Source organism: Prunus dulcis, chromosome 4 (assembly GCF_902201215.1).
Source record: "Prunus dulcis chromosome 4, ALMONDv2, whole genome shotgun sequence".
NCBI classification, from domain to species: domain Eukaryota; kingdom Viridiplantae; phylum Streptophyta; class Magnoliopsida; order Rosales; family Rosaceae; genus Prunus; species Prunus dulcis.
In genome coordinates, this window is record NC_047653.1 from 8,941,813 (window position 1) to 8,968,401 (window position 26,589).

The 26,589-nt window shown below is 35.6% G+C and overlaps 4 protein-coding genes and 1 pseudogene across 6 annotated transcripts in view; 4 read left to right on the plus strand and 1 right to left on the minus strand.

The window, feature by feature from the left end:
- Positions 1 to 3,063: 3,063 nt before the first annotated feature.
- Positions 3,064 to 5,805, plus strand: LOC117625275 (exopolygalacturonase). Its single transcript, XM_034356863.1, has 4 exons — positions 3,064 to 3,207; positions 3,473 to 3,781; positions 4,357 to 4,872; positions 5,405 to 5,805. The coding sequence occupies exons 1-4, from the start codon at positions 3,064 to 3,066 to the stop codon at positions 5,630 to 5,632; spliced, it is 1,197 nt and encodes a 398-aa protein (XP_034212754.1). The 3' UTR covers positions 5,633 to 5,805.
- Positions 5,806 to 7,351: 1,546 nt separating this feature from the next.
- LOC117624202 (polyadenylate-binding protein-interacting protein 9-like) lies at positions 7,352 to 14,386 on the minus strand. 2 transcript variants are annotated; one of them, XM_034355344.1, is made up of 10 exons: positions 13,611 to 14,386; positions 12,688 to 12,798; positions 12,545 to 12,589; positions 10,008 to 10,080; positions 9,816 to 9,928; positions 9,634 to 9,693; positions 9,430 to 9,477; positions 9,254 to 9,322; positions 7,848 to 7,909; positions 7,352 to 7,758 (listed from the first exon to the last, which is right to left on the minus strand). In XM_034355344.1, the coding sequence occupies exons 1-10, from the start codon at positions 13,869 to 13,871 to the stop codon at positions 7,704 to 7,706; spliced, it is 897 nt and encodes a 298-aa protein (XP_034211235.1). In that variant the 5' UTR covers positions 13,872 to 14,386; the 3' UTR covers positions 7,352 to 7,703. The 2 variants fall into 2 exon arrangements, with proteins under 2 accessions (XP_034211235.1, XP_034211234.1); XM_034355343.1 differs by lacking the exon at positions 7,848 to 7,909.
- Positions 14,387 to 18,220: 3,834 nt separating this feature from the next.
- LOC117624962 (2-hydroxy-palmitic acid dioxygenase MPO1-like) lies at positions 18,221 to 19,231 on the plus strand. The gene has a single exon (XM_034356503.1). It carries the CDS (start codon positions 18,415 to 18,417, stop codon positions 19,003 to 19,005), a length of 591 nt encoding a protein of 196 aa, XP_034212394.1. The 5' UTR covers positions 18,221 to 18,414; the 3' UTR covers positions 19,006 to 19,231.
- Positions 19,232 to 19,865: 634 nt separating this feature from the next.
- On the plus strand, positions 19,866 to 20,693 carry LOC117625845 (annotated as a pseudogene). Its single transcript, XR_004585452.1, has one exon. The product of XR_004585452.1 is annotated as a 2-hydroxy-palmitic acid dioxygenase mpo1-like (transcript).
- Positions 20,694 to 22,426: 1,733 nt separating this feature from the next.
- Positions 22,427 to 26,589, plus strand: part of LOC117625276 (disease resistance protein RPM1-like) — a 5,385-nt gene continuing 1,222 nt past the window's right edge. Inside the window, exon 1 of the mRNA XM_034356864.1 lies at positions 22,427 to 22,838. Coding sequence (XP_034212755.1) covers positions 22,427 to 22,838 — 412 coding nt within the window. The remainder of the gene's footprint in view (positions 22,839 to 26,589) is intronic.

Sequence of the window (26,589 nt, forward strand, 5' to 3'; positions counted from 1 at the left end):
TACAAGCGGCTTCGCATTGGTAGTGCTAAAGTCTTTTTTTGGTCAACTTGTGCTGCTATTTGAATATTTGGTAATCCAATACAATTACAAGTTAATCTTACTTTTAATTTGTTGACAAAGTACCATATGTTGCAACTTCAACCTGAAACCCTCCAGAAGCAACACGCATATTGACATTATTTTAACATCTGCTTGGTATTTTTTTCAACCGTCAGTTTTGAGGCTCAAAATATACCAGGAAAGAGCACGCTGAGGAAGTCAAAAATAAAAAATAAAAAATAAAAAATTCAAGGCAATATAAAAAGAAAAACACAAAAATATATCATTGTTAACGAATCTCGGTTTCCAATGAATTTCTTCAGGATACTAAATATGGTTAAGTCAAGCAACAACTGAGGGGTTTTTTTTCTTTTTCTTAATACCCAATTTAGAATGTGTCGTGAGGGTTTAATTTTCTTGTTGACTTTAGAAAAGATAATTATTTGATTGAGGAGAAAACTTATAAATGAAGCGTTGAAGAAATGCGAGGAAAGAAAACTATTTCCAAGAAGAAAGGAAATATTTGCTTTGTATTTGTGTAAACATGGTTATACTCACGGACACGTATCAAGTGTCGAAAATGATGGTGATGATAAACTTTAAGTTAAAGTGATGAGCAAAAATACTCTCAAGAAGAAATGTGAGGAACCCGATATATTGACCAAATAATAAAAATTGGTATTTACTTTATATATGTGTGGTTTTAGAGTTAAGAGTCGCATATCTTATTTCAATAAAGTCAAGGTATTTAGGAGGATAACTACGGAGTTGAAAATTTCTTTGTCTAGAGACTAAAGAGGACAGAGGGTTGGAGGCCTCAATTGCTTGAAAATAGAGGTTAGGCGGGAAATTGTCAACAGCCTCATAAATTTGTTTGGGCATGGAAATGACTCGGCCAACAATGTATAACTCCCACATTCTAAGAAGAAGTCATTTTTGAACAAATTATTTTATTACAGTTACAGAGTCGGTGAGATGGGGTACTTTTTGTGAGGTGTTGAAATTCTTCATCTTTTTACCTATTTCGACTCAAATTGATGCGAAAACGATATATAATTGTGGTGTGTTCTATACCTAGTTGTGGCGGAGTAGCTTTATTATAAGTGTATTGGCTCTTTATAAAAGTATATGTTTATAAATAACTTATTGTCTGTCAAACAAAAACATTGATTTGATGATATTAATGCTTGGAAGCATGACCAAACAAATACTAGATGCAATGCAATATAATTAGATTTGAGAACAAATATATCTATGTTATAAATCAAGTTTAAATAGAAAATATAAAGGGAGTTGTTATTGGTAGTCCACCACAATGCAAGGCTCGTGAGATCCCATTGTAACGGTGGTGTACCTAAGTTTACAATGCAACGTCTGGGGAATATCTTCTAGCATTAGAAAATATATATACATATTAGACCAAGAATATGTACTTATTTTAGCTTGATAATCTACCTTAAATTGTGCTGATAAGAGAATTTTGTTTCTATAAAACCAAGATGAGGATTGTTTTTTTCCTTTTAACTTAAAAAGTTGATCATAGAGGATTTTGGCGAATTATAATTGAATGTGTATACCTTTTAATTACATGGTGATGATGAAATAATGAGATTTCTCGTATGCAAAATTTAGTTTTTTTTAGAATCGCAAAATCTAGTTTAGAAATTTAAACCCATAATTTCACACAACTTACTATCATGAACCAAGCTTGAGGGATTTGAAATAATCTAAATTAGATTTAAAATTTGACTTAGATTATTTTATATAAGCGATAATCTAAATCACTCTAAATTAATCCAATCTACAAAGTGCAGGCTCATTGCTTGGGCTAATTGACATAATGCACATGAATTTAGAGGGTTTATATTTTACTTATTTTAGTTACATTGTCATTTAATATTTCCCTTACGGTGCGTTTGGATGAGGAAATTTAAAAGTACAAAGGATTTCATAAATGAAGGAATTTAAAATGTCGGAAATTAATGTTCTCAAATTTGTAAAGTTTCTTGTTTGGTTGACTGATTTAAAATTTGAAATTTAACATTTATTCGTAAAGTTATATTTTTATTAAAAAATTCATTCTCTCTTGCGATTTTAGAAATGACGACTTTTAGATAGAATTTAAACTTGGGATTTATGATCTCCAAATTATTTTTTTTTCCACGCCGAATTTCTAAATTTATATATTTTTATTATCCAAATACCGAAATTGGTTCATGTCAATTTAGGAATTATGAGTTTTGTTAAAATCCCAAGTTTATTTCCCTCATCCAAACGCACCATTAAAGGTTTGTGATTTTGGGCTCGTTTGTGAGTGATTCGAGGGCCAAAATCACTTATGGGGAGAAGTACCTCTCATGTGTCTTTTTTTTTTTTCCGTATAATCACTTTAAGTGATTTTAAGTGATTATATGGAAAAGTGATTCTCCATAAAAGTGATTATTGGTCTATCTAGAATCACTCTCAAACAACCATATAATTTTTTCTTTTTGGCTTCTTTTTTTTTTTGGGACGAGTTTTGCTTTTTGTCTTGAAGTAATATTTAAACGTAACAAGTATCCCAAAATTTCTATTTTTTTATTTTTATTTAAAAAAAAAACACCTTTACAAGTATCCATATCCCTATTTAGATTTTTAAAGTATATTAATTATATTTTAGATATATACCATCAATGTCTTACATAATTAATCATCCTCCTATATTGTCCTATCTCTTTCCTTTTAGAGATATTAAAAAGCAGAAAGAAATAGTCCAATATAGGCCGAAATAGGAAAATCATTCAAACTACATACCAAAAGTAACGACGGTACCATGAACAACAATCATCAGAAAAGGGGGAAACAAATCTTTAATAGCTTCATCATAGGCAAGCCCTACGTTGAACCATATAACATATGTTATATATATATATATATATATATATATATATATATATATATATATACAAGTACAGGAAAGAAGTCAAAACATTCGAAAAAGATAAAGAAGAACCCAAAAAACCAAGAAGAAGAAGAAAAGGAGACATGGGTATAATCATTTCTTCTCTAGGTAGGGTCTTCTTGCTATTGTTCTTGTTGGTATGGGTAACAGAGGGTCTTACCCAACCCAAGTTTTTCAATGTGATGGATTATGGAGCTGTTGGAGGTGGAAAAACTGATAACAGCAAGGTAATCTACATACACACACATAAAGCTTCTTAAAGGAGCAATTTTATGTGCATTTTTTTTATAAGGCGATATTCTAAACTACTTTAATGTACAGGAAATGAGATCAAACTCGAGTGCAAGAGGACAGACACACTTTCTTGACTAATTAACCTACCTTATATTTGCCTTGATGCATAGATTTAGATGCATGTCTTTTAATCATCACAATTATATTTCTTTTCTTACTAAGAATTAGTTTATGCTCTTTGTGAATACATGAATTTAGGCATTTTTGAAAGCATGGAGTGACGCATGCCAATGGAATGGAAAGTCCAGGGTCGTGGTTCCCCAAGGAACATTCAAGCTGTACCCAGTGATATTCTCAGGTCCATGCAATGGTCCGATTGCATTTGTGATTAGGGGGACTTTGAAGGCTACTACTGATCCATCAAGCTTTAGTGCTCATAGTTGGATAAACTTCCGGTACGTTGATGAGTTGACGGTAAGCGGCGGCGGTACCTTGGACGGCCAAGGAGCCTCGGCTTGGCATTTGAACAACTGCAAAAGTAATCCCCAATGCCAGGCTCTTCCTATTGTAAGTCCTTGCTATTTCTCTTTTACAAAATTCTTTAAGAGACAATATATAAGAGTCTTACAAAGGGCATGCATATATAATATATATGAGAAGCATTCTAAGGATATACTTAATTTTTTGTTCTCATCAAGATTTTTATTTGTGTTATGAACATTAATGCTACATTACAAGGATACGATTCACATATATGGATGCATTTGGACAAGTCTTGTACATGTATTATTAATACATTACTAAACAAAATGAGTGGTGCTAGATTAAGAGAGAGCATTAGCGACCACATTAGGTATGGCTCAATGTGCACTTAATACATTAATTACATGAGTATCCTTTTAATTAATAAATTAACTATGAAAAGTATTGCTATTTGTCTCATCTCAACCGACAATTCAAATATATCACTTCTTTAACGGAGATGAAAACTACTTATGCAAGACCGGCACACATGAATCTCATCATTTGTTACTAGATCGTTAGTTGAGATATATAGTACAAATAATATTATTTAAAATGATTAGTGTGTGTATGGTCACAATTTTAACATCTTGTTCTACATGTATGGTGAAATGTATCAGTCTATGAGCTTTGACTTCGTCACAAACGCAATAGTTCAACGCATCAAATCATACGATAGCAAGAATGCGCATTTCAAAGTCTTCGGCTGCCACAACATGGACTTCAGAAAAATCAGAATCTCAGCTCCTGCTGACAGCCCCAACACTGACGGAATAAAAATCGGAAGCTCATACCGCATCAGAATCGCCCGTTCACGGATTGCAACTGGCGATGACTGCGTGGCAATAGTGGAGGGAAGCAAAAGAATCCACGTCTCTAAAGTTTTCTGCGGTCCTGGGCATGGAATCAGCATTGGAAGCCTTGGAGGGTATGCGAATGAAGACGACGTCGTTGGAGTGGTTGTGAAGAACTGCACATTCTTGGGGACTAGCAATGGCGTGAGGATCAAAACTTGGGCTTCTCCTTATGCCAGCAAGGCTTCCAACTTTACGTTCCAGGACATTTTCATGGATGATGTCCTCAACCCCATTACCATCGATCAAGAATATTGCCCCAACCCTCCTTGCTCTCAGCAGGTATATTTGTTCATTTTTATCTCCTGCTTGATATTGAGATGTTATATTATCGGATGATCAATTTAAGGTCTTATTTACATGTGAATAAGATTTCACCTAACCAATAATGGTCTCAATTAACAATTCAATTCAACAATACATATACCCTAAATTCACAAGTTTAAACCCTCTACTTATGTTTTTTTTTTTTTTTTGGGTGTTGACATTGTTTTTGATGTCTAAAACTACTTTTGTTTAATCATCTTTGCCATGCATATCTGAACTTTTTGACAGAAATATAATAACGGAGCGAGAAACATTAGTAGAGAATCTTAAACATAAGAGAAAATCTATTTCGATCGCTTAACAATATATGACATGTTGTATTGTTAGACTATCAATTTAAACAATTAATCATGTATATTATAATTTGATTGTATGATCTAGATTTTTTAATTTAAGAACGTGGTGTATCAAATTGTGTATTTAAGGGTTCCAGAAAGAAAAAAACAGATCTTATTTAAGGGTTTCCTTTGTTTCTTCTTGTATGCAGACTTCTTCAAGCGTGCAAATCAGCGACATTACATACAAGAACATATGGGGAAGGTCGTCATCGGAAGTAGCCGTTAGTCTGGTGTGCAGCAAAAGTAGGCCATGCAAGAATGTAGTGCTGGAAAATATCAACTTGGCCCATTCTAATCCCCCAGGACGTTCCAGTTCGGTCTGCTTACACGCCAAAGGCGCCTCTCATGGCTCCCAAGCCCCTCCTCCTTGCTTGTAGCTAGCTCTCTTCTCTTCAAATTTTCAAGTCTTTTTGGCATCCATGTTAATCTTTAAAGATGTCGTTAATTAGATCTCCTTCTGTTAGTTCTCTCTTCATCCATATCTTTTGGGATGAACTGCTTGGTAAGTGTCAAAGAAACATTGCCTGAAGCAGTGGATACATCACCCACTTGTTCCATACTTCACAAATCATAAATAATATGTACTTGGTTGGAAAAAAAAAAAAGTGGTTTATATATATAGTGGTATCTCTTCTCTTTGGCAGTCATGTAATGAACATCTAGTATATATTCAAGGGCTCTTCCTTTCGGGTGCAATTCCAATTTGACAATTTTCAACTTTAGCACGGCCTAATCAAATTCGATATTCGAAATCCCAAAATTCCAAAAATTCCGAAAATTATTGAATCGGAATTGGAATGTATCTCAAAATTTCGAGAATTCGGGATTTCAAAATATATTCGGATTTCAAGCTTAGATCTACTCACAATGACTAATTTTGTGTTGAAATGAATATATTCGGATTTCGTGAACTCTCCCCCCTCTCCACCATTTTGAGAGTCAACGGCTCCTCCCACCCGCTATGGCGTTTCCTCCTTGAGCTATGTCTCAAATTTGGAGCTTTTTGTCTCCTTTTGGTTTCCCATCCTCTTCCTCTTCATTCTTAGTTTACTCTCCCTAAATTTATGCCCAAATCTTAAAACCCTAAATGTACAGTTTCTCCCTCTTCTTTTTTCCCCATCTACCGACATTGTGTTTCAGCCTCCACTTCTCACTTCTTCATTCCCATTTCCCCCTGTTATGATGCTTTCCACCCCTTGCCCGAAGCTGCCTCCTGCAGCCAGTTCTCCATCATCGACCTCCGCTCCTCAACTTCACGGGTGCCTCTTCCGCCATTCTTTCTTGGTAGCCCATTTGGGTCAAAGGATGCATTTAATTTAAAATGCAGTGACACTTTTTGCTTGGATTATAAGAATGCATTTTGCGCTGTTCACCCATATTTTCCGTTCGGACTTTTGGTCCACCTAGTTACCAGAGGCTCCTCCTTGATGGTCTTGCAGCTCATGTTCCCACCTAGTTGATTTTCATGAATGTTCAACAATTTTGTTTCATTTGTATCACTCTTCATGTAATTGCTTTTGTTGATTTGCGTAGATTTTAGCACAAACAAGGAGTCGAAGGTGAATAAAACCAAGGGAAGAGAGAACCCGCTCACTACAACTTCGTAGAAAACTCATCATCTTATTCTATAATTACTTGCCACAAGACAACCTGTTGTAGATGAGCAACGGGTGGATTCGTCTAGAAGTCCATCATCTAAGAACTCTGTCCCATTTTGCCCAATAATTATTTATGGTCTCATATTGGAAAGGTTTATAAAGGGTATGATTATAGATAGAAAGTCTCAAATGCTCCTACTGCCCAAAACCAGCCTAAAAGACATCAAACATCTAATAAGCCACTGCCCAACAATCACAATATACATCTACCTACATCTACATGTGCTGCACGCCTTCATTGAAATGCATAAGCATAATCTAGCTTCAAAACCAGACTAGAAATTCGACCCAAAAAAGAGAGCCTAGAAAACGAAGGTTATCGAGGGGCCAAAAGGGAACCCATAGTTTTGATGGAAATTCTATTCCTGGGTTTCCCTAGTCACTCGGTGTTTTACCATCCTAGAATTCATGCCATGAGGAATTTAGCAATGGTGGGGATTTGGTAAACTGCAACATTGCGGCCGTTTATTCAGTAAATACAAATTGGTATTTAAGCTTTCCGAGTGCGTGCACAGTGTGAGCAAGGACATACTCACAATCATAAACAGAACAGAACATAACTGAACTAGAACTTTCAAATCAACGACGAGGTTAAAGGTAAGATTGTCAAGATCCAAACCATCTTTTAAAACTTCCAACTGAAGCAGGGTCCCAATATTTCAGCCCAGAACATGAACCACTGCGACGGAAAAGATGGAAATACTGAAAGGAAAAGATGATTAAACAACAAAGTTCCTCCGATCGTAAAGCCCTCCAGGCTCCATCCACAGATCTTTTCCGGTGGTATTGGTTAATGCAATGGACGAGTAACGCGTGGCCGCACAGGTGTCTTTGAAGGACTTACCCTACAGAGATTACAAAATGTACAAGATATTATGGTATTCACTGATTTGAAGAGTTGGGATAAAAACTCATTTTGGATCAGAGACCACACCTGATGGGTTGTGTTCCCAACACCATTCCGCTACAATTCAGTGCAAGTATGGCACTTTCTGCCTGTTCATCAAAGCAAAGAGTAAGCCAACAGGATTTTTCAAGAGAACAATCATTTGTCTGGACTGTATTACAGAAAAAGATTTTAAATTCCCCAACATAGTTTCGCTAAACATCTAATGGAATATGACACAATCCTTTATACAGTTCTTGTTATAATAAAATGAAACGATGGACCTCCAGTCAACACATACATGCACACACGGTATAATCTAAGGAACCAAAAATGGAAAGTATAATATTCAAGGGCAAACGATTAAGAAGGAACAAAAGAAAATTTGAAGCATCAAGTTTTCATACATGTCTTCATGATGTCAAATCAGAAGTACAGCAGTCTTCACCCAAAAAAAGGAAAAGAAACTGTCAAGCATTTAATATGCGCATGGCCCTTCATAAGCAGATATACTTAAGTTCATCGCACATCACATTTACCTCTTTCCATGTAAATGCAGAAAAAGGAAGTATCCTTGTGACACATAAAAAGGTATAGCTCTTTGTCATTCCATAACAACCTAACGTGCAGAAGTTCTATGGTTACAACTTACATGAAACAAAAGTTCAAGATTCTAGAATACATTATCTGAGCTACATTGCAACAAATGCTCGAACAATACACCAACGTTTTTTTTTTTTTTTTCTATATCTTTTTCTTCAATGGGTTGCCTTACACTTGGGAAAATAGAAGATTCTTTATCTTCCAACTGAATGGGATGGAAAAGGGGAGGAAACAATGCCCAAGATTGAAACTGAACCTGTCTACATGACACTAAGGTAAACATTTATATTGCATGTATCCTAATTTACTCCCAAGAAAATCTTCACCCCGCTTGATTTACACAAGAACAAAAACTTCTGAAATGGAACAAGAACCTTTGATAAAGATACCATTCAGACGCTTGTTCCATATGCCATCATTAATTATGCAAATAACACAGTAGGATCAGTAATTCCTAGACTTCAAAGCTATTTACCAAAGTGTACGCAGTAAAGCCTAGAACAAAATAAATAAACCCAAAAATCAATATAAAAGTTTAAAAAGAAAAACCCTTAATGAAAACAAGTGATATTTGCAGGTGCCTAGGACTCTAGGCACCATCATAAGGACACCTCTGGGGAGTGCTTCTTTTCAAAATATACACGAGACACTTGGTACTCAAAGTTTGGGATAATTTTGGTGCCAGTAGTATTCCACTTGGGAAGGGAGGGCTTTCAATTGGAAGAGAGCCAGCATTTGATAGAATAATATAGATCAGAGTTAGTTATTAAAAAGAGTCTTTAAACATCACAAGCATATCTTCAAAAAGTTTTGACTCTAGTCGGCAATCAACCTTAATGTTGTAAGCTTACCATTGCAAATTCAACAAAAGCTATACGAGTTGAATGCACATGATCCCCCAAAAGCCTCAAACGAGTAACCTTCAAGTAAAAAAATTATCAATATCAAATTAGCTTTCACAACAAACACTATTGACTCAAAAAATTATATGTAACAAATAAATAACATGCTTTGGAACTCTTCCTACCTCACCACAAGCTGTTTCAAAGAAATTCTTGACTTCAGCTTGAGAAACCTGCATATAAAGTAATATATGGAAGATTCCAGTTATTCAACTGCCATATACGTATGTATAAAGGCCTGATGGCCAATCCCACAGGCATCATCTGGTACACAAGGATGCACTGAGGAAACCAAATATTTCATTATGGTAAAACAGGAAAGTGTATACCTTCTTATCAATATTTGTACAATATACAGTCCTGCTACACATTTCCCGTTCATCTTCTGACTGCAAATGAAATCATAGAAAATCTTATGAAGGCAAAAATCTTCAGAGTGCAACCATATTAAAACATTAATGCACACATCATTCAGAAAATGAACCCAAAACTTTTTGAGCATTGTTCATACCCTAGGGAGGAATGTAGGGTTCACAGGAAGGATGGCAGTTTTTGAGGGTAAGACCCTAACAGGATAGTACCCTAGCATTGTCCCACCAAGGTTCAAAGCTGCTCTCGCACCATCTGTTGACAAAACTTCCATGTGACATGCAATCATAAGATGTTACAGAAGCTTGCAGGCCAAAAAGCTAAAAAATCTTACGCTCATCAGCAAACTCCACAAATGCAAAACGGAGTACGGAGTGCGGATCACCACAAATTCGGCAGTCAACAACCTTCAAAGATAAAGATTACAACAAAGTTTAGGAGTGAAATTTTAGATATTAGCCATCGAGTAAAAAGCAACCACCTTCACATTATCAGAACCTAGTATCCTTGCACAAGAGATGAAGGTACATAATTTGCCTTTAACAACAATGCTTATGTGCCTTTCAATGCTTACAAGTATGATAAATCATAATTACTGAAAGGCACATAAACATCGTTCCAAATGCCAAATCCTTAAGGAAAAACATTTAACCAATAACTTTCTTACGTTTCACCAAAGATCAAATAACATGAATAATGAATTAAAAAGAACACAAAAGTCAGATAAGGCAAAATTATAAAATGCATGTCATTTGAGTGGGTGAGGGAGGGAAGGGGCGAGGAAGTGACAGAAGCAAAGAGAAACCTTCATTTAGACTATCTTTTATCCTTGTTTTAGTGCTTATGTATACCTTCAAAGTATTGGGTCCATAAATTTAACCTAATTGTCAAGTTTACGATACGTAAGTCAAGTCTTCATAGTTGAGTTACGTCAAACCAACACATTTTCTACAATTTATTTTTGAACATGCATGAAAAAACCTGCACGATAGTGAGTGTTGTGGAAGCACCGAATGACAAAAATATTAATTTTTATTTCCAACAATTAACTGCTGTACAAGTATAGGTATCCCTTCATGTCCGCTGCATGATAGTAAGTATTAGTGTTTCATAGCCTAAACCTTTATAAACAGCATGAATGAATTCTACTGGCAATACAGAGTATGCGGAAAACCAGAAGGGGGTTGACTGTTGAATATATAAATCCCATCATTAACAGCAGAGATCCACTGGAAGCACATTTTTTACTGGAAGAAACATCATAAAAAACAAGAGATTCACTGGAAGCACATTTTTGAAATTATATGATCACAGAAGCTTCACAAAACGTTATGGGTTAAAGACTCCAAGAGAAACTGCAACTCGTGCAGTATAAAACTAACAGAAAATAAGCTTATAATGTTTGAGAAGTGGAAACGCATACATCAGATAACTGTGAATCTTTTTCTACTATGTTTAAAAGAAAATCTTTATATAATTTAGTATTCACATTATGAGAGCTGTCTTGTCCCAGATACCCAGTTAATAAAAAGCTTTTTCTGACAAACTGATATTGAAATGGAAAATGATAGTAAGTTATTACATTCTTTTTCCTGATGGTCTAGTTCATGCTATATTTTGGAATATCTGGATGGAGCGCAATTGAAGAATTTTTCAGGGTCATACAGGAGTAAGGGTTGAGGAATTATGGGGTAGAATTAAATTTTGGGCATCTCTTTGGGCCCCGGTTTTGGGGCAGTTCAAGGATTATCACTACTCTACCATCATGAGAGGCATGTTGGCAGTCTTAAGATGATTTTACTGAAGTTTGTGTTTTTTGTGTTTTTAAATTACAGAATTATTTTCAATCTTAGTAGGTCAGACACTTTTTATTTTAGGTTTTGTTGTTTGATCGAGGATTTTTTCCTCTTGATTATCAATACAATGTTTCTATTAAAAAAAAAAAAATTACATTCTTTTTCCTGCATAATATTATCACCCATTTGTAGTCAAAAGGTATTCACGAAAAAAGCCCTACAAAGCAACACTACTATAATAAACTATAGCTGTTATGATAAATCCTTCTCATGTACTGACATCCATAGCCACAAATCTAAAGAAAACCACTTTCCCTCTTATTGTGGAGATCTTTACCAACCCAGAATGTCCAGCATAACTTCACTAGGAAAATAGTACAATCTCATTTATACAATTTTTAACAGGAAAACAACATGAACTTTGATTCAATAAGAAAACAAAGAAGCCCCTTAAACTTCGTAACATTTATGAATTTCATTTCTTCATATTTTTATCACACGACTTGATAGAGCATGAAATCATCTGAAAAGAAACAAGACCTGATATAGAGCTTGATATAGAGCCAAAAACAGAACACCAAATACACTTGGCCAAAAGAGCATCAAAGCAACCCTCAAAACTACCTTCAACCCATGTGTGGATCAAGCCAAGGGTGTCATTTCATATAATTAAATGTTGCATACAAGATACCATAAATAAAATTATTTATGTCCCATACAAGTTTCAATTATATACATTACCAATACACTTAAATGGAAAATTCTATAGGATAACCACATGGCATTACCAACACTGCTACAATATACTTCGTCACATGATCTCAGTCCTCATTTTAGAAGCGGACAAACAGAACATAAGAGACTTCATTTCGGGAGGAAAAAGATGATAGCTTACTTTAGGAAAAGAAGAAGTCTTGTTATGGAATTCATGCTCTGTAAGACTAACCACAAAATTCTAGAGAAAGCAAAGAAACAAAAGGAAGCGCCCAGGTTTGAATTTACACATTTATTGAAACAACACTCTTTCTAAAATCAGAAAACACAAAATGAAATCCAGGAAAGCAAGGTGACTTACTTGTCCACAACTACTAAATATGGCAGCAAGACGCTCTTCGGTAACCTAAATAAGAAAGAGTGAGTTTTTATAACAGCTATTTGTTTATAATTAGAAGGGGCAGAAAATCCAATATAGGTATCAGTATCTTCCAGTTCACTTACTTGCTGATCAATATCAGAAACATATACTGTTCGTCTAATACTATTTTCCCGCTCAGCTCTGAAAGCTCTCCCACTAAGTCTTCTCTTCCCCTGATTAAAGCTATTTCTTCTCTGAAAAACACAAAAAGTATAAATTACTATGACCAAATACAATGAAGGAAAATAATAACTACATGTGTAGAACGTAATCCGTATCTTTTCAAACAAAGTCGTTTCTTACAAAAGAACAGCTTCAGAGGCTCTCAATTGATAAGACGTCCAACAATCAAATCATTACAAGTTCTAACTAATAATAATGATGATGAGAAACACAGTCATGATTGAAAATATGCACCAAACAAAACTCCATGCTGAATAATAAAAGTGATTGCTAAGCGTATCCAGAAAAAACAAATTGCTGACCAAAGGAGCAAACGACTTTCCAACACAAACACACAACCCATAGAAATCAAACTGAATGTTAACTGAAAATCAAAAGGCTAAACAAAATACATAGAGCTCATTTACTCTCAAGACGAACAAGTGGAAACTCGAACTTCAGATCATGAATTCAGACTACATCAGTAAACAACTAACTTCTGACCAGAAACTATGCATACGGTTACAACTTACAATACTGGAACTATACACCCTTTTCATTTCTATCATAATCAGCAATCACTAGACTTTTATAATGAATGATCAGCAAGGCAAAAAATGAAACTCAAGAACCTCACTCACCGACAACCTGAACAGCTACCAATTCAACGAAAAACCCAATTCAAATCACATTACATCAAAATTACAATAATTAGAAAAATCCCACAAAGCCCATTCAGCTAAAATCCGAACATAATCAGAAGAAAAACAAAATATATGAAACAACCCATTATTTAAATAAAACAAAAAAAGACAAAAAGGGATCAAAAGAGAGTGATCAGTACCCTTCGATTATTGGCCAGATTATCATTGGCTGAGAGCTTATTGTTATTGACCGCCAAAGAGTTGTCAAAATTGGAATGTTGGTGGTGAGAGTAAGATGAAGGGAAAAACTCTTTGGCTGAAGGGTTCAGCTTGGTGAACATATCCACCAGCTTCTGCACATCAAATTCTGATTTGGATTCGGACATGGGTTTTGACATTGAATCCAAGTTTGAGTTTTTGACAGAGGCTGCCTCACCGGAAATCTCAGCAACCGCAGCCATAGAATCAAAAACCCCCACAGAGATTAAAAAAAAAAGAAGGAAAAAGAAAACAGCAACTACTAGAATTATAAATAGAAATGATATAAGAATGAGAATTCAAGGAGAGAATAAAATTAATAAATTAAACTATTTGTTGCTCTTCTTCTCTGTGTTTGTTGCTGTCCCTCTGTAAATGAGGGTTTATTAGAGCTTGAGATTTTGGAGCGTAATTGAACCAAAACAAAAAACAAAAAAGATTGAAAATTTAAAGAAACTCTGAGTAGAATAATAAAAATCTTTGAAAAGAGGAATATGGGTTTAGTGGACAATGATCAGAGTTGAGGTGGTGATGGAGATGGAGGTGTTGGGAGGAGCAAACAGTTGGCTTTGGGTTTGGCTTCTTTTGCTAAATGCTCTAACCCTTTTCTCTATATATCTTTCTCTCTCTGTCCTCTATTTTCTTTTTATGGGTTTTTTGGGTTTGGCATTTAGGCTTGGGTTTCAGAGAGAGAGAGAGAGAGAGAGAGAGAGAGAGAGAGAGAGAGTTGAGTGTATGTATTGAAATGTATGGGGACGTTAAAAATGGTAAGGAAGGCAAAGCTAACGTAAGGTGACTTAAGCAATAACAAAGGCTTTCATCTTTATTTTTGTTTCTATCTCTTGCCCTCCATCTCTGACTCTCTCTGTGCTCACATTTTGCAAGTGCAAGAGATAGACATGTCATTCATAATCATAACTACCCCCTGAATTTTTTTTTACAATTATAGATAAATATTTTGACTTTTTTTTTTTTTTCCCCAGTAGATTTCTAATTGGGTGGTGACAGTAAAAATGTTTTCTTTTTTCATGGCATATATTCATTTTTTGTGTTGTTATGTTTGTTTGAGAATATAATAATAAGGCCATGCTCATGTGTAAACTTTATATCTTCTGCAAATATTTTTTTGTGCCACAAGGAATAGGTTCTTATTGCCTTTTGGCAATGTGGTTGGTTTGGAGTGTTTTGACTTTTGGTTGTAGGGTTTAGTTTGGAATTAAAGAAGTATGGACCAGGTGGGGGAATTTTATGTGCCACGTGTCAATTTGATTTCTTTTGGGTTATATACTCCAATTGTATACAACATGTTAATCAATTAATTAATGGACTGTTTAGTATTTTTATAATCCCTACTGTTGGTGATGGTAAAATTTTCATTTTGTAAACTGAATGTATGTCATGACTCATGAGTAATGAAAATATGAGTGACAATGATGTTGATATCTTGTTAAGGTTAGAATTTTATATATATTCTTTTTTAAATTCAAATCACTAGCCACAAAGGGCCATTACAATAACAGAGCGATCTGACATCAAAATTTTTAAAAAAATCTAGGACTCCTTCACTAACGATCACATCGAAACTAAGAATTTTAAAATTGAAAACTCTTGTGCTTTTAAAGAATTTTAAAGATAATATTGGGTCAATTGAATTGGGTTGAGTACCAACCACTCTTTTACTCAGCACACCCCTTTTGCTTAAAGTTGCAATCACAAGTTTCTCTTCTTTATTACTTTACTTAAATTTTGATTAAAAAAATTCAAAGAATATAACTCCCCCAAGTACGATTACTGTAATTGGCAGTTTCATAAATTTGCTTTTAGACTGGGAACTACTCTATTGGGGATACTACTAAAAAGAGAAGTTCAAAATAATTTTCAATAGACTAAGTAAAAATTTAGGGTTAGATAAGGGCTATTTTGAGAGTATTTAGATGTGAGTAAAACAAGTGAATATCTGTATAAATAGAGGATAACGGAAATTGCAAGTCAATCTTTACGACGATGTATTTAATGTGTTCCCTTCAAAGGCCTAAGACCACAAAACAGACTAGGATGAGAATCAAATTTTCATCGCGGGTCATGAAAAAATGAAATTTGCCACTATAATAATAAGCTATTAGCCTTGGAAGAAAAATTCCCAACTGTATTGCCCTAATTTATGAACGAAGTCCATGAAAACCAGCTGCTCGCAGTTTACAACCACAAGCATGAGTTTGGTAAAGCATATAGAATAACAAATGAAAATGAGTGCAGATGTACGAACTCCAAAAATTTCTATTTTTGTTCAGAATTATTGGATAGAGAATTGAGATGAGACTTTACCATCATTTGCTGAAATTCATGACATAAAGAAAGAAGAATTGCTGAGCATGAGAATCACCTTTCTGTCTTCTTCTGCGAGCAGTTTTTGCCTTTTCACTTTCTTAATTCTCACTGATTACTATTTTAATACAATCGTAGGTTTGTTTTGCTTGTTTTGTATGATTAGCATGGGCCAATGGTGAAACATTTGAGCATTTGTGTTTGGACTTTGGACACAAAACTCCAACTAATGTGACATGCAATTATTGTTAAATACTATACAAGTTGAAAATATTAAAATAAAAATAAATTAAAAAGAGATATTTAGTGATATACCCATTTCTAGCACTAATATTATAAATAAACCCTACACAATTGAATTCCTATAAACAAACCCAAAAAAAACCAAAAAATGATAGCTAGCCTTATTGAATTTAATATTGATTATTAAATTACTTTGATGCCCTATTGAGTGCTTTGGGTATTTTTATGAGATTTTGGGGTTGGGCTTGTTTTAAGAAATTGATGGCAGTTTTGTAATTTATAAGAAGTTAAAAGCTTTTTTGTTATGTTGTAAATGGGTTTTGGGTGTGTTTCTAAAGTCCATTTTATATAGGGTATTTTTATAATTTGGACCCCCATATTGGATATAATAGTAAATCTCCCTTAAAAAAACTGCCAACTATTTCTGATAATTTTTGCTCAGAGGTTGAAGAAATAATGTTTATTAAAGTTGACAAATGGGCTTCAATCTCAATGCCAAGCAGCACAGAAGAGAAAATCAGACTGTGGAGAGAAATGAATGAGGCCTAAGATTACAGAAAAGGGCCCCACTACGCCCATGGGCCCACTGGGCCTACTGGCTTGAGATTGTTTATCATGTTACTGGCATATTCCTTGATCCTTAAGATTTTCTTATTATATGATTGAGAAATTTGCATAAATATCATTTGAATTTTTAGTCATGTGCGAGATTATCATTTGAATTTTTAATTTTCACTTGTAACCACCTAAACTATGTAAAGTATTAGAATTTACCACTTACATATAAGTTATAATCCCGTTAAAAAATTCTGTTAAATCAAGTCACATATGTAAATTCCAACATATTACATATTTTATGTAGTTATAAATAAAAATTAAAAGTTTAGATGGTAATCTCGCACATGTCTAAAAGATCAAATAATATTTATGTAAAATTCCCTATATCATTTATGGCAAGCTTTTGTATTGGTAGCACTGAATGCACTTGAATATTTGATTTTAGGAGCATTCACATTATTTTATAAGTTTAACAATTTATGGTGGTTGTCAATTTATAGCGTTCCCATTTGAGAAAGGTTAGGTTGAGGCTAAACTGAGTCAGACCTTACCTAAAGTTTCTCTGTTTTCACATCTTTCGGGTAATACTTGACTGAGTCAAGTGTATTAGTAATAGTAAATGTTGGCGAGAGGGAGAGTAACTTGCAATACGTGAGAAAGATTATTGTCTTCTTTTCTTTAAAAAAGATCTAGCCATGACTTTCTTCTTACGTGATAAGTTGAGCGACAAGTACCGTTCGATTAATATCTGTTATATATACCATCTCTTTAATATCAAGAGAAAAGAAAAAATATTTCTTTCTTGTAATTAAACTCAAGATGTAATTATCTTAGATAACAATGACCTATATATGCAAATATGGACTTAGCCAAGTTAGCTAGAGCGAATGTGCTCCCCATTATGCACTCGAATTCGCATGCCAATTTAGATTATATTATTTTTTTTAAAAACCATAATCTATATGTACTTCAACGCAATACTTTGTACAATATTAATTGCAATGCCTTGATTATCTTAGACATAGAAAATTATCGGGTATGTATCAAACAAAGCTCAACAGGTCTTGCGTTGAGCTAGCATTGGATGAACAATTTCTTACACAAAAACTAGCAGGTATAAAATGGAATCATTAAAGTTGAGTTTAACAAAAAGTTGTTTCCACACCTAATGACTCAACGTGACCAGATGAGGGCATGTGCTATAAAACCCTTTGGTTTGCCATAGGGACAAGATAATGGTAGGTACAAATTTTCTCTATAAAAAAAATAAAAAAACTGGTAGGTATAAATTTGATTTTTAAAATCTATATCCCAATCCAGTCCTTTGCCCAAAAGATTACTTTAATCCATCTCAGTACCGTGCAGTTCAATCCAACTAAAATCCTTCTCCATGAGTCAATACAAGTCGACCATGAAACACATTTTATACCAATTGACCATTGACGCTTGTAAAGCAATTAATAAAAGAAACTTCAAAGCACTGCACAGGAAACTTCACCTCCCCCAAATGTTCTATTTATACCCCCATTTCTTTCAGTTTCCTGTCAAGTGTAGCTTCCCAAGAAAATCTGTCCTTCTTCCCAACAGAAAAAAATTTGATTTTGCATCAAAAAAAATTTCATGGGTAGGTCTGGATTGTTTGATCTTGAGAGGCACTTTGCCTTCTATGGAGCATATCACAGCAACCCTTTTAACATTTTGATACACACTTTCCTTGTGTGGCCTTTGTTCTTCACTTCCGTCCTTCTTTTCCACTTCACACCTTCTGTCTACAGTTTCCCATCTGGGTTTAGTGAGCATGGACTTGAAATGAATTTTGGGTTTGTTTTCACCGTGATGTATGCTCTGTACTATGTTGGCTTGGATAAGAAAGCAGGGTCCTTGGCAGCTTTGCTCTGTTTTGTCAATTGGGTTGGAGCCAGTGTTCTTGGTGGTGAGCTTGGGTTTTCAAAATCATGGAAGGTTGTTCTGATTGGTCAGTTGCTCTCCTGGGCTGGACAGATCATAGGCCATGGGGTTTTTGAGAAAAGAGCTCCTTCAGAAAACTTTGCTGAAGGGCTTCTGATGGGGCCTTACTTTGTGCTGCTTGAGCTTCTTCACTTCGCCTTTGGCTATGAACCTTATCCAGGGTTTTACAAAAGTGTGAATGCAAAGATTGATGCTGATATCTCAGAGTGGAAGGTGGCCAAGAACCAAAAGAAACTTTCTTAATTATCTGAGATGGATTGAGATGAATGTACTGGTTATTTAGTATTAAAATTTTGTCAAATCTCTATGTAGTTTATGAACTTTGGTATTTTGTATGAAAATTTTGTAAAATTACTGTAGTTTCCTTCCTTTATGAACTCTATGAATGTACTGGCTTTCTACTATCAGCTTCTTCTTTTAACCTTTCGGTTTTTTGACAACTAGATCAAATGCAACTTTGCATTTTTAATGGTCTTGCCAGTTGCTTTAGTTTCTTCTTTCTTGGGATGTTTGCTTTCTTTTCTAGATTATCTCTAATGATCTCGTCAGCTTGCTTTGCAAATTAATGCAACTTGCACAAAGGAATCTTCTGTTACTTGTTCAAGGTACTGACAAAGACAATGCATTATTCTTATTAAAAGACCGGAAACAAAGGTGCAGTTTTCCTGTACTAATTGCAGAGGACATGATAGCCTATAATATATTTTGATGCAAAAGTTTGTATAATTTCAATGCCTTGATTATTTTCGACATGAAAATTCTGAGGTACGATGTATTTCCTTGTAATTTGTTGGCTTTGTAGTACAACTAAATATCATCAAATCCGAGGTTTACTGACACCAAATCAGCCAAACCAGAAATTAGGAGGTAGAACATATGATCATTAAAATTGAGTTTAATAGAAGTGTCATTGGTTTGCTTCAACTTAAAGACTTCACATGAATAGGTGGCCAGATCCAATCAATTGTGAGGCATGTGTCTCATGGTGATCCATAAGAACTCTGGTTGCCATAGATACAAGACAATGGTGGGTAGACATATGTTTTAATATATAGCCCAATAAAATTAGTTTAACGATATTATAAAAAATGACCACTGACACATTGTTATACAATTAAGAAAGAAAATTTCAAAGTAGCTAGCAGGAAACTTCACCAGCTGTGCTTTTATCTGTACCCAATTTGTTTCATTTGCCAGTCAAGTCTAAATTTCCAGTAAACCCTGTCCTTTTCTTCCAACAAACACAATTCAATTTGGCAAGAAAAGTTTCATGGGGAGGACTGGATCGTTTGATCTTGAAAGGCACTTTGCATTTTATGAGCATATCACAGCAACCCAGTTAACATTTTGATACACACTTTCTTTGTGTGGCCATTGTTCTTCACTGCTGCCGTTCTTCTCCATTTCACACCTTCACTCTACAATTTCCCATCTGGGATTAGTGAACATGGTCTTGAATTGAATTTTGGGTTTGTTTTTACTTTGATGTATGCTGTTTTTTATGTTTGCTTGGATAAGAAAGCAGGGCCCCTGGCAGCTTTGCTCTGCTTTCTCTGTTGGGTTGGAGCCAGTTTTCTTGCTGGTGGACTTGGGTTTTCCAGGTCATGGAAGCTTGTTCTGGCTGCTCAGTTGTTCTGCTGGACTGGACAGTTCATAGGCCATGGGATATTTGAGAAAAGAGCACCGGCTCTTTCAGACAACTTTGTTCAAGCACTTCTAATGGGGCCTTACTTTGTGCTGCTTGAGCTTCTTCAATCAGCCTTTGGCTATGAACCTTATCCAGGTTTCCATGCAAGTGTGCAAAAACAGATTGAAGCTGATATCAAAGAGTGGAAGGCCAAGAACCAAAAGAAACTAAGATGAATGAACTACTTTAATTTGAATTGATATTTATGAATGTACTGGAATGCAACTTGCATTTTGTCTTGTCAGATGCTTTCTTTGTTTCTTGGGATGTCTGCTTTTTTTGTTGGATTATTTCTATTGGTCGATCCAGTTCATCTGCAAATGTCTACTTTTTTTTTTTTGTTAGATTATTTCTAATGGTCTACCCAGCTTATCTGCAAATGCAACTTTTAGAAAGGAATCTTTGTTCAAGGCAATGATAAAATATTGTTCCTATTAAAAGACTGGAAAAAAAAGATGACTAAATCTCAGAAGTAGGATTTTCTTGCCACCCCATATCGTCACACCTTTAGATCTTGATCAGTTGGCCTAAAAAAGAAGAGAGAAAACTTAATAGGCAAGTTATGGTCCAAAGAATCATTTGCAGGCACTAATGCAAAATCCTCAGTGACATTCTTAGAGATTCAAGCATACGAGCTAAATTTTTTTTTTTAAAATTTATCGGTCTAGTGATATTTTTTTTTCTAATGTTCGCTCTCTTATTAATTTAAAAAAAAATGGAGATTATTGATGTGATGTTATGTGGTGTGGAATGAGTGGGAAATGCTTCTGTATGAATGAAATGACATCGTAATGAAATAGAAAATAAAAGACAAAGTCTAGCAAAATAGGAGAGAACAATGAAATTAAGGTTAACCAGAAATTTCTTGCCATCCACAGCTCACTCTGTTTCAGGCCATATAAAAAATAAACGACTTCACTTGGATGACTTAAAAAGAATATGGCTGACTTGTTCAACACATATAAGCCAAAGTTTCTCAAGTGGTCCTCGTACTTGCAGATGTAGAATTTGTCCACATCTGCTAAATCATGATATTTTCTCTGGAGACTTTTCCATACATATCGAGATTGATCCATGCCCTTATCAACCTTGCAACTAGATAATTTAATTCTATGGTTATTGGGAGGTTTTAGGGTCATCTGTTTGTTGGATAAGAATAATTTAATATCCCTTCATTGAAACCCCTTTTCATTCACATTATTCTTTAATGTTCTAAGTCATGCCCATTAAACTGAAGATGTTTTATTTTTTTCGTCAACAATAAAATTTTAAGTATAATCGGTTGTATATAACATGACAAAATTTGCAGTGAAGAGGACAGTCGTAACTTGTAGCTTGATGGCAACTAGGAAATTGTTTAATGGTATTTTCAGGAGATTGACTCCCTTGCGAGTGAGTTGCTTTGCAAGTCAGTGCAACTTGCGCAGAAGATTCTTATGTCATGGTTTTGGGAAAGGAAAAATCAACGTATAATTCAGACAAAAAAGATCATCCCCATGCAACCTCAAGCTAAGAATGCATGTGGCCCTCACATTCTGTAAAAATGGTACCTGCAATTTTTTATTTTATTTTATTTTATTTTCTGATTACATACATACTAAATATCTTTTAGTATAATTGTATCTATTCTACGTACTAAATATCTACAGCTTCTCAGTCTCTATAAATCTGTGCTCAAACCACCAAACTTTCATCATCCCCATCAAAATAATACTATTTCAGAACCTTTCTTCCTATAATGTTCATCCACCAAATTTCTTCCATTAACCTCTCAACGTCCAAATCATTCTTCTAGTTTACAAAGTGTGTGTCTTGTTCATGCATCATACCATTCTAAGCTTCCTTTTATCATGAGCAATGAAGTAATTGTTGTCTCTTTCAGTTGTTAATTTCTTCTGCACCAGTTTTCTACATTCTGCATTTTTCGAAGCAGGGAGGTCTTTAAGAACTTGGAAATTTGTCTTTCTCCACAAATTAATGGCTGACATTGCCGTTCAAGTAGCGTTGGTGGTAGCGGAGAAGGCGATAATCTTCCTCTACCACAAACTCAAGCCTTCAAGAACTCACAACGTCCATGATGATTTTCAAAACGCCAAGAAATGTTTAGAGAGGATGCGAGCATATCTAAGGGATTACTCAGCATCATCATCATCATCAGACCTTGAAGTGCTTCAAACTTGTGTAAAAGAGATCCAAAACATAGCTTATGAAATTGAGGATGTTCTTGACACGTTCATGCTTAAGGTTCCTCATCAATTCCATAGCAATAGATTATCTGAGAAGTTTCACGACTTTGTTCATGATCATGACCCCTCAGTACAGAAAGCAGGCCGTGAGTTCTCCTCCGCAATCAAAAACATCATCGACAACAAGCTTAATTTTTTTTTCAGCTCTTGATAAAATTCACCAAGTTTTGAGACGTGACCAAGAAGGCCAACCAAGTTCCAGCACCGCCAGAAGGGGAGATAATACCGTTTACCTGTTGAATATTTGGATTGCAAAGGGAGCAAAGAATGTACTGAGTGAGAGAGAGAGCAGAGAAACTGAGATTGTTCTAACAAATTACTTACTCTGCATGAACATTGCAGCAGAGCTTATATTCCCTCATGACAATAGCATGTTCTCTTACATCAGTTGATTCCAAATCTAACGGTTTGTAACAGTAAGCCAATGTGAATATGACACATGGCAATACACAGCTGTCCTAACAGCTGGGAATAGAAAACAGACTCAAGCATTGCACCTGGCATATAAGCTCAAGGTACTCAGCTAACACAAAGATTAGAACAGATTAAATATAAACTGACTTAGAGCTTACTAACTAATCTGAAATTAGCTAGGCAGTTTACATTTTAACACTCCCTTCTAAAGTGCTAGCTGATTTCACTCCAAGCATTCTCCTCAAATAGTCAAACCTGTCTTTGGGAAGTGCTTTGGTGAAGATATCAGCAATCTGCTCTTCTCCCTTGCAGTAGAGCAGTTCAATCACTTCTTCTTGTATTGCATCTCTAATAAAATGAAACTTCCTTTTAATATGCTTGCTCCGTTGATGAAAAACTGGATTTTTAGCCATTGCTATGGCTGAAGTGTTGTCACAAAACACAGTTGTTGCAGTGGTCTGTTCTTCCCCAAAATCTTCAAGAACAAACCTGAGCCAAATGGCTTGTGATGTAGCTTCTGCTGCACTCACATACTCTGCCTCTGCAGTAGAAAGAGCCACACTGTGTTGTTTGACTGATGCCCACGAAAAAGCACCACTTCCAAATGAAAACGCATATCCAGAAGTGCTTTTCATATCTTCCTCAGATCCACTCCAGTCACTGTCACAGTAACCTACTAAGAGTGCAGATTTTCCAGTCACATACTCAATTCCATAATCAATTGTGCCTTGTATGTACCTTAGAACCCTTTTAGCTGCCCCATAGTGCATCTTAGAAGGGTTGTGCATGAATCTTGCAAGCAGGCAGGCAGAGAACATGATATCTGGCCTGGTTGCAGTAAGGTACAGCAGGCTGCCTACAATTTTTCTGAACAAACTTTCATCTGCAGCATCACTTCCATCCTCTCTTTTCAATTTATCAGTAGCCACTAATGGAGTGCTTACTGACTTGCAGTCTTTGAGTCCAAACTTATCCAAGAGAGTGAGAGCATACTTCTTTTGATGAATGAAGATGCTCCCTTCAGTTTGTGTTACTCCCATACCAAGAAAATGGTGGAGTAAACCCAAGTCAGACATCTCATACTTGCACATCATTTCAGCTTTGAATTCTTTCACCATTTCATCACTACTTCCTGTATACACTATGTCATCTACATAGATTGACACTATTAGTGTTCCCACACCTTCCTTTGTTCTCACATAGAGAGTTGCTTCACTTGGACTTTTGTGAAAACCACACTGATTCAAGTAGGTGTCGATTTCACTATACCAGGCCCTTGGAGCCTGCTTCAACCCATAGAGAGCTTTTCTTAACCTATACACCTTATCCTCATCACCTTTAACCACAAAACCATCCGGTTGATCAACATAAACTTCTTCTTCAAGGACACCATTTAAGAAGGCTGACTTGACATCCAATTGCCATAGTTTCCAGCCTTTCTGAGCAGCAAGAGCAATGAGAGTTCTAATGGTGTCTAACCTTGTCACAGGAGCAAAGGTTTCATTGAAATCAATCCCTGGTTTTTGTGTGTATCCCTTGGCAACAAGTCTTGCTTTATGTTTTTGAATGGAGCCATCAAGATTAAGCTTAATTTTGAATATCCACTTCACTCCCACAATTGGTTTACTACTTGGCCTATCAACCAATTCCCAAGTGGAGTTTTTCTCTATCATAAGTATCTCCTCAGTCATAGCCTTCCCCCAAGCTTCATCTTTGACTGCTTCTTCAAAATTTTCAGGTTCAATGATGCTCATCTTGCTTTGAGCATACACTTCACTCAAACTCTTCCATTTCTTGGGGGTGTTATCATAAGCTTCAAGTAGAGCTGAGTCTTGAGTAGCATGCAAATCACTACTTGTTTGTGTTTCCATAGGAGACTGCGCAATCTGTTGCTGTAACAGATTTGGTTCTGAATCCAAATCTGATAATGTTGAACTTGCTCCATCACCCCAAGACATAGGAATTTGCAATGCCTCATTTGTTTCCCAATTCCACATTGCTTCTTCATCAAAAATAACCCTCCTAGACAGCTCAATCTTTTGAGTTCTCAAGTTGAGCACTCTATACCCCTTTTCACATACACCATATCCTACAAATACTCCCTTCTCACCTGTGTCTTCCAGCTTGTGCCTTTTCTATGTGGGGATGTGAATATAGCATAGAGAACCAAATATTCTCAAATGCTTGACACCTGGTTTTCTTCCACTAAACTTCTCAAATGGAGTGGAATTGTCCACTGCACTTGTAGGGCTTCTGTTTTGTAGATATACAGCTGTATTGACAGCTTCTGTCCAAAACTTCAAAGGGATTTTCTTCTCATGCATCATGGCTCTTGCCATTTCCATCACAGTACGATTCTTTCTCTCTGCAACTCCATTCTGTTGTGGAGAGTAGCCTACTATCAGTTGCCTTTCTAATCCCATCTCTTCACAGAACTTTGAGAAATCCAAAGATGTGTATTCTCCACCTCTATCACTTCTTAGCTTCTTAATTTGATAACCACTTTGTAGCTCAACCATGCTTTTGAACCTTTTGAATATGTTGAATGCTTGAGACTTATGCTGCAAGAAGAACACCCAACACATTCTGGTGTGGTCATCAATGAAGGTGAGGAAATATATGTTCCCTCCAAGAGTGATGGTCTGCATTGGACCACATATATCTGAGTGAATCAGTTCTAGTGGATGAGAGGCTCTCCAAGCTCTTTCCTTATCAAATGAACTTCTGTGATTCTTGCTTACAGCACAACCAGAGCAGACCTTCTCATATTCTTGTAGATTAGGCAATCCCTGAACCATATCTTTCTCTTGTAACAGCTTCAAACTAATATAGTTTAGGTGTCCAAATCTTCTGTGCCACAGCCAGGATGTTTCTCCAACTGTTGCTCTATTTGCCATAGGAGGATTGACATAGTCTAGATTTAAAGGAAAACATCTGTTTCCCTTCATTGGCACTCTTGCAATGCAATCTTCCAGCTGCCTATCTCCATAAATATCAACTGCATTATCACCAAATACAAGCCAATGCCCATGTTCTATCATTTGACCTACACTTAGCAAATTTTCATCTAAACCTGGTACAATCATGACTTCTTTGATATATCTAGTCACACCCTTCATTTCTATAGCCAAAGTCCCTTTGCCTATTGACTGCACTAGATCACCAGTCCCCATTTTGACTTTACTCTTCACACTTTTATCAACATTTACAAGTAAGGACTCATGGGAAGTCATGTGATTGCTACATGCACTATCAACATACCACATATTCACATTCTTTCCAATTGTTGCAGCATGACATGCATAGAACATAATGGCAGGTTCAGTTACCTGATTTGCAATGTTAGCAAGTTTCCCTGCCTTGTTTGCTTGGTCATAGTCCTTAACAAAATGACCAAATCGATTGCAGCCATGACACTTTGGTTTTCCTTTAAACCAACACTCACCATAGTGTAGCTTCTCACAATGTTTGCATTTTCCA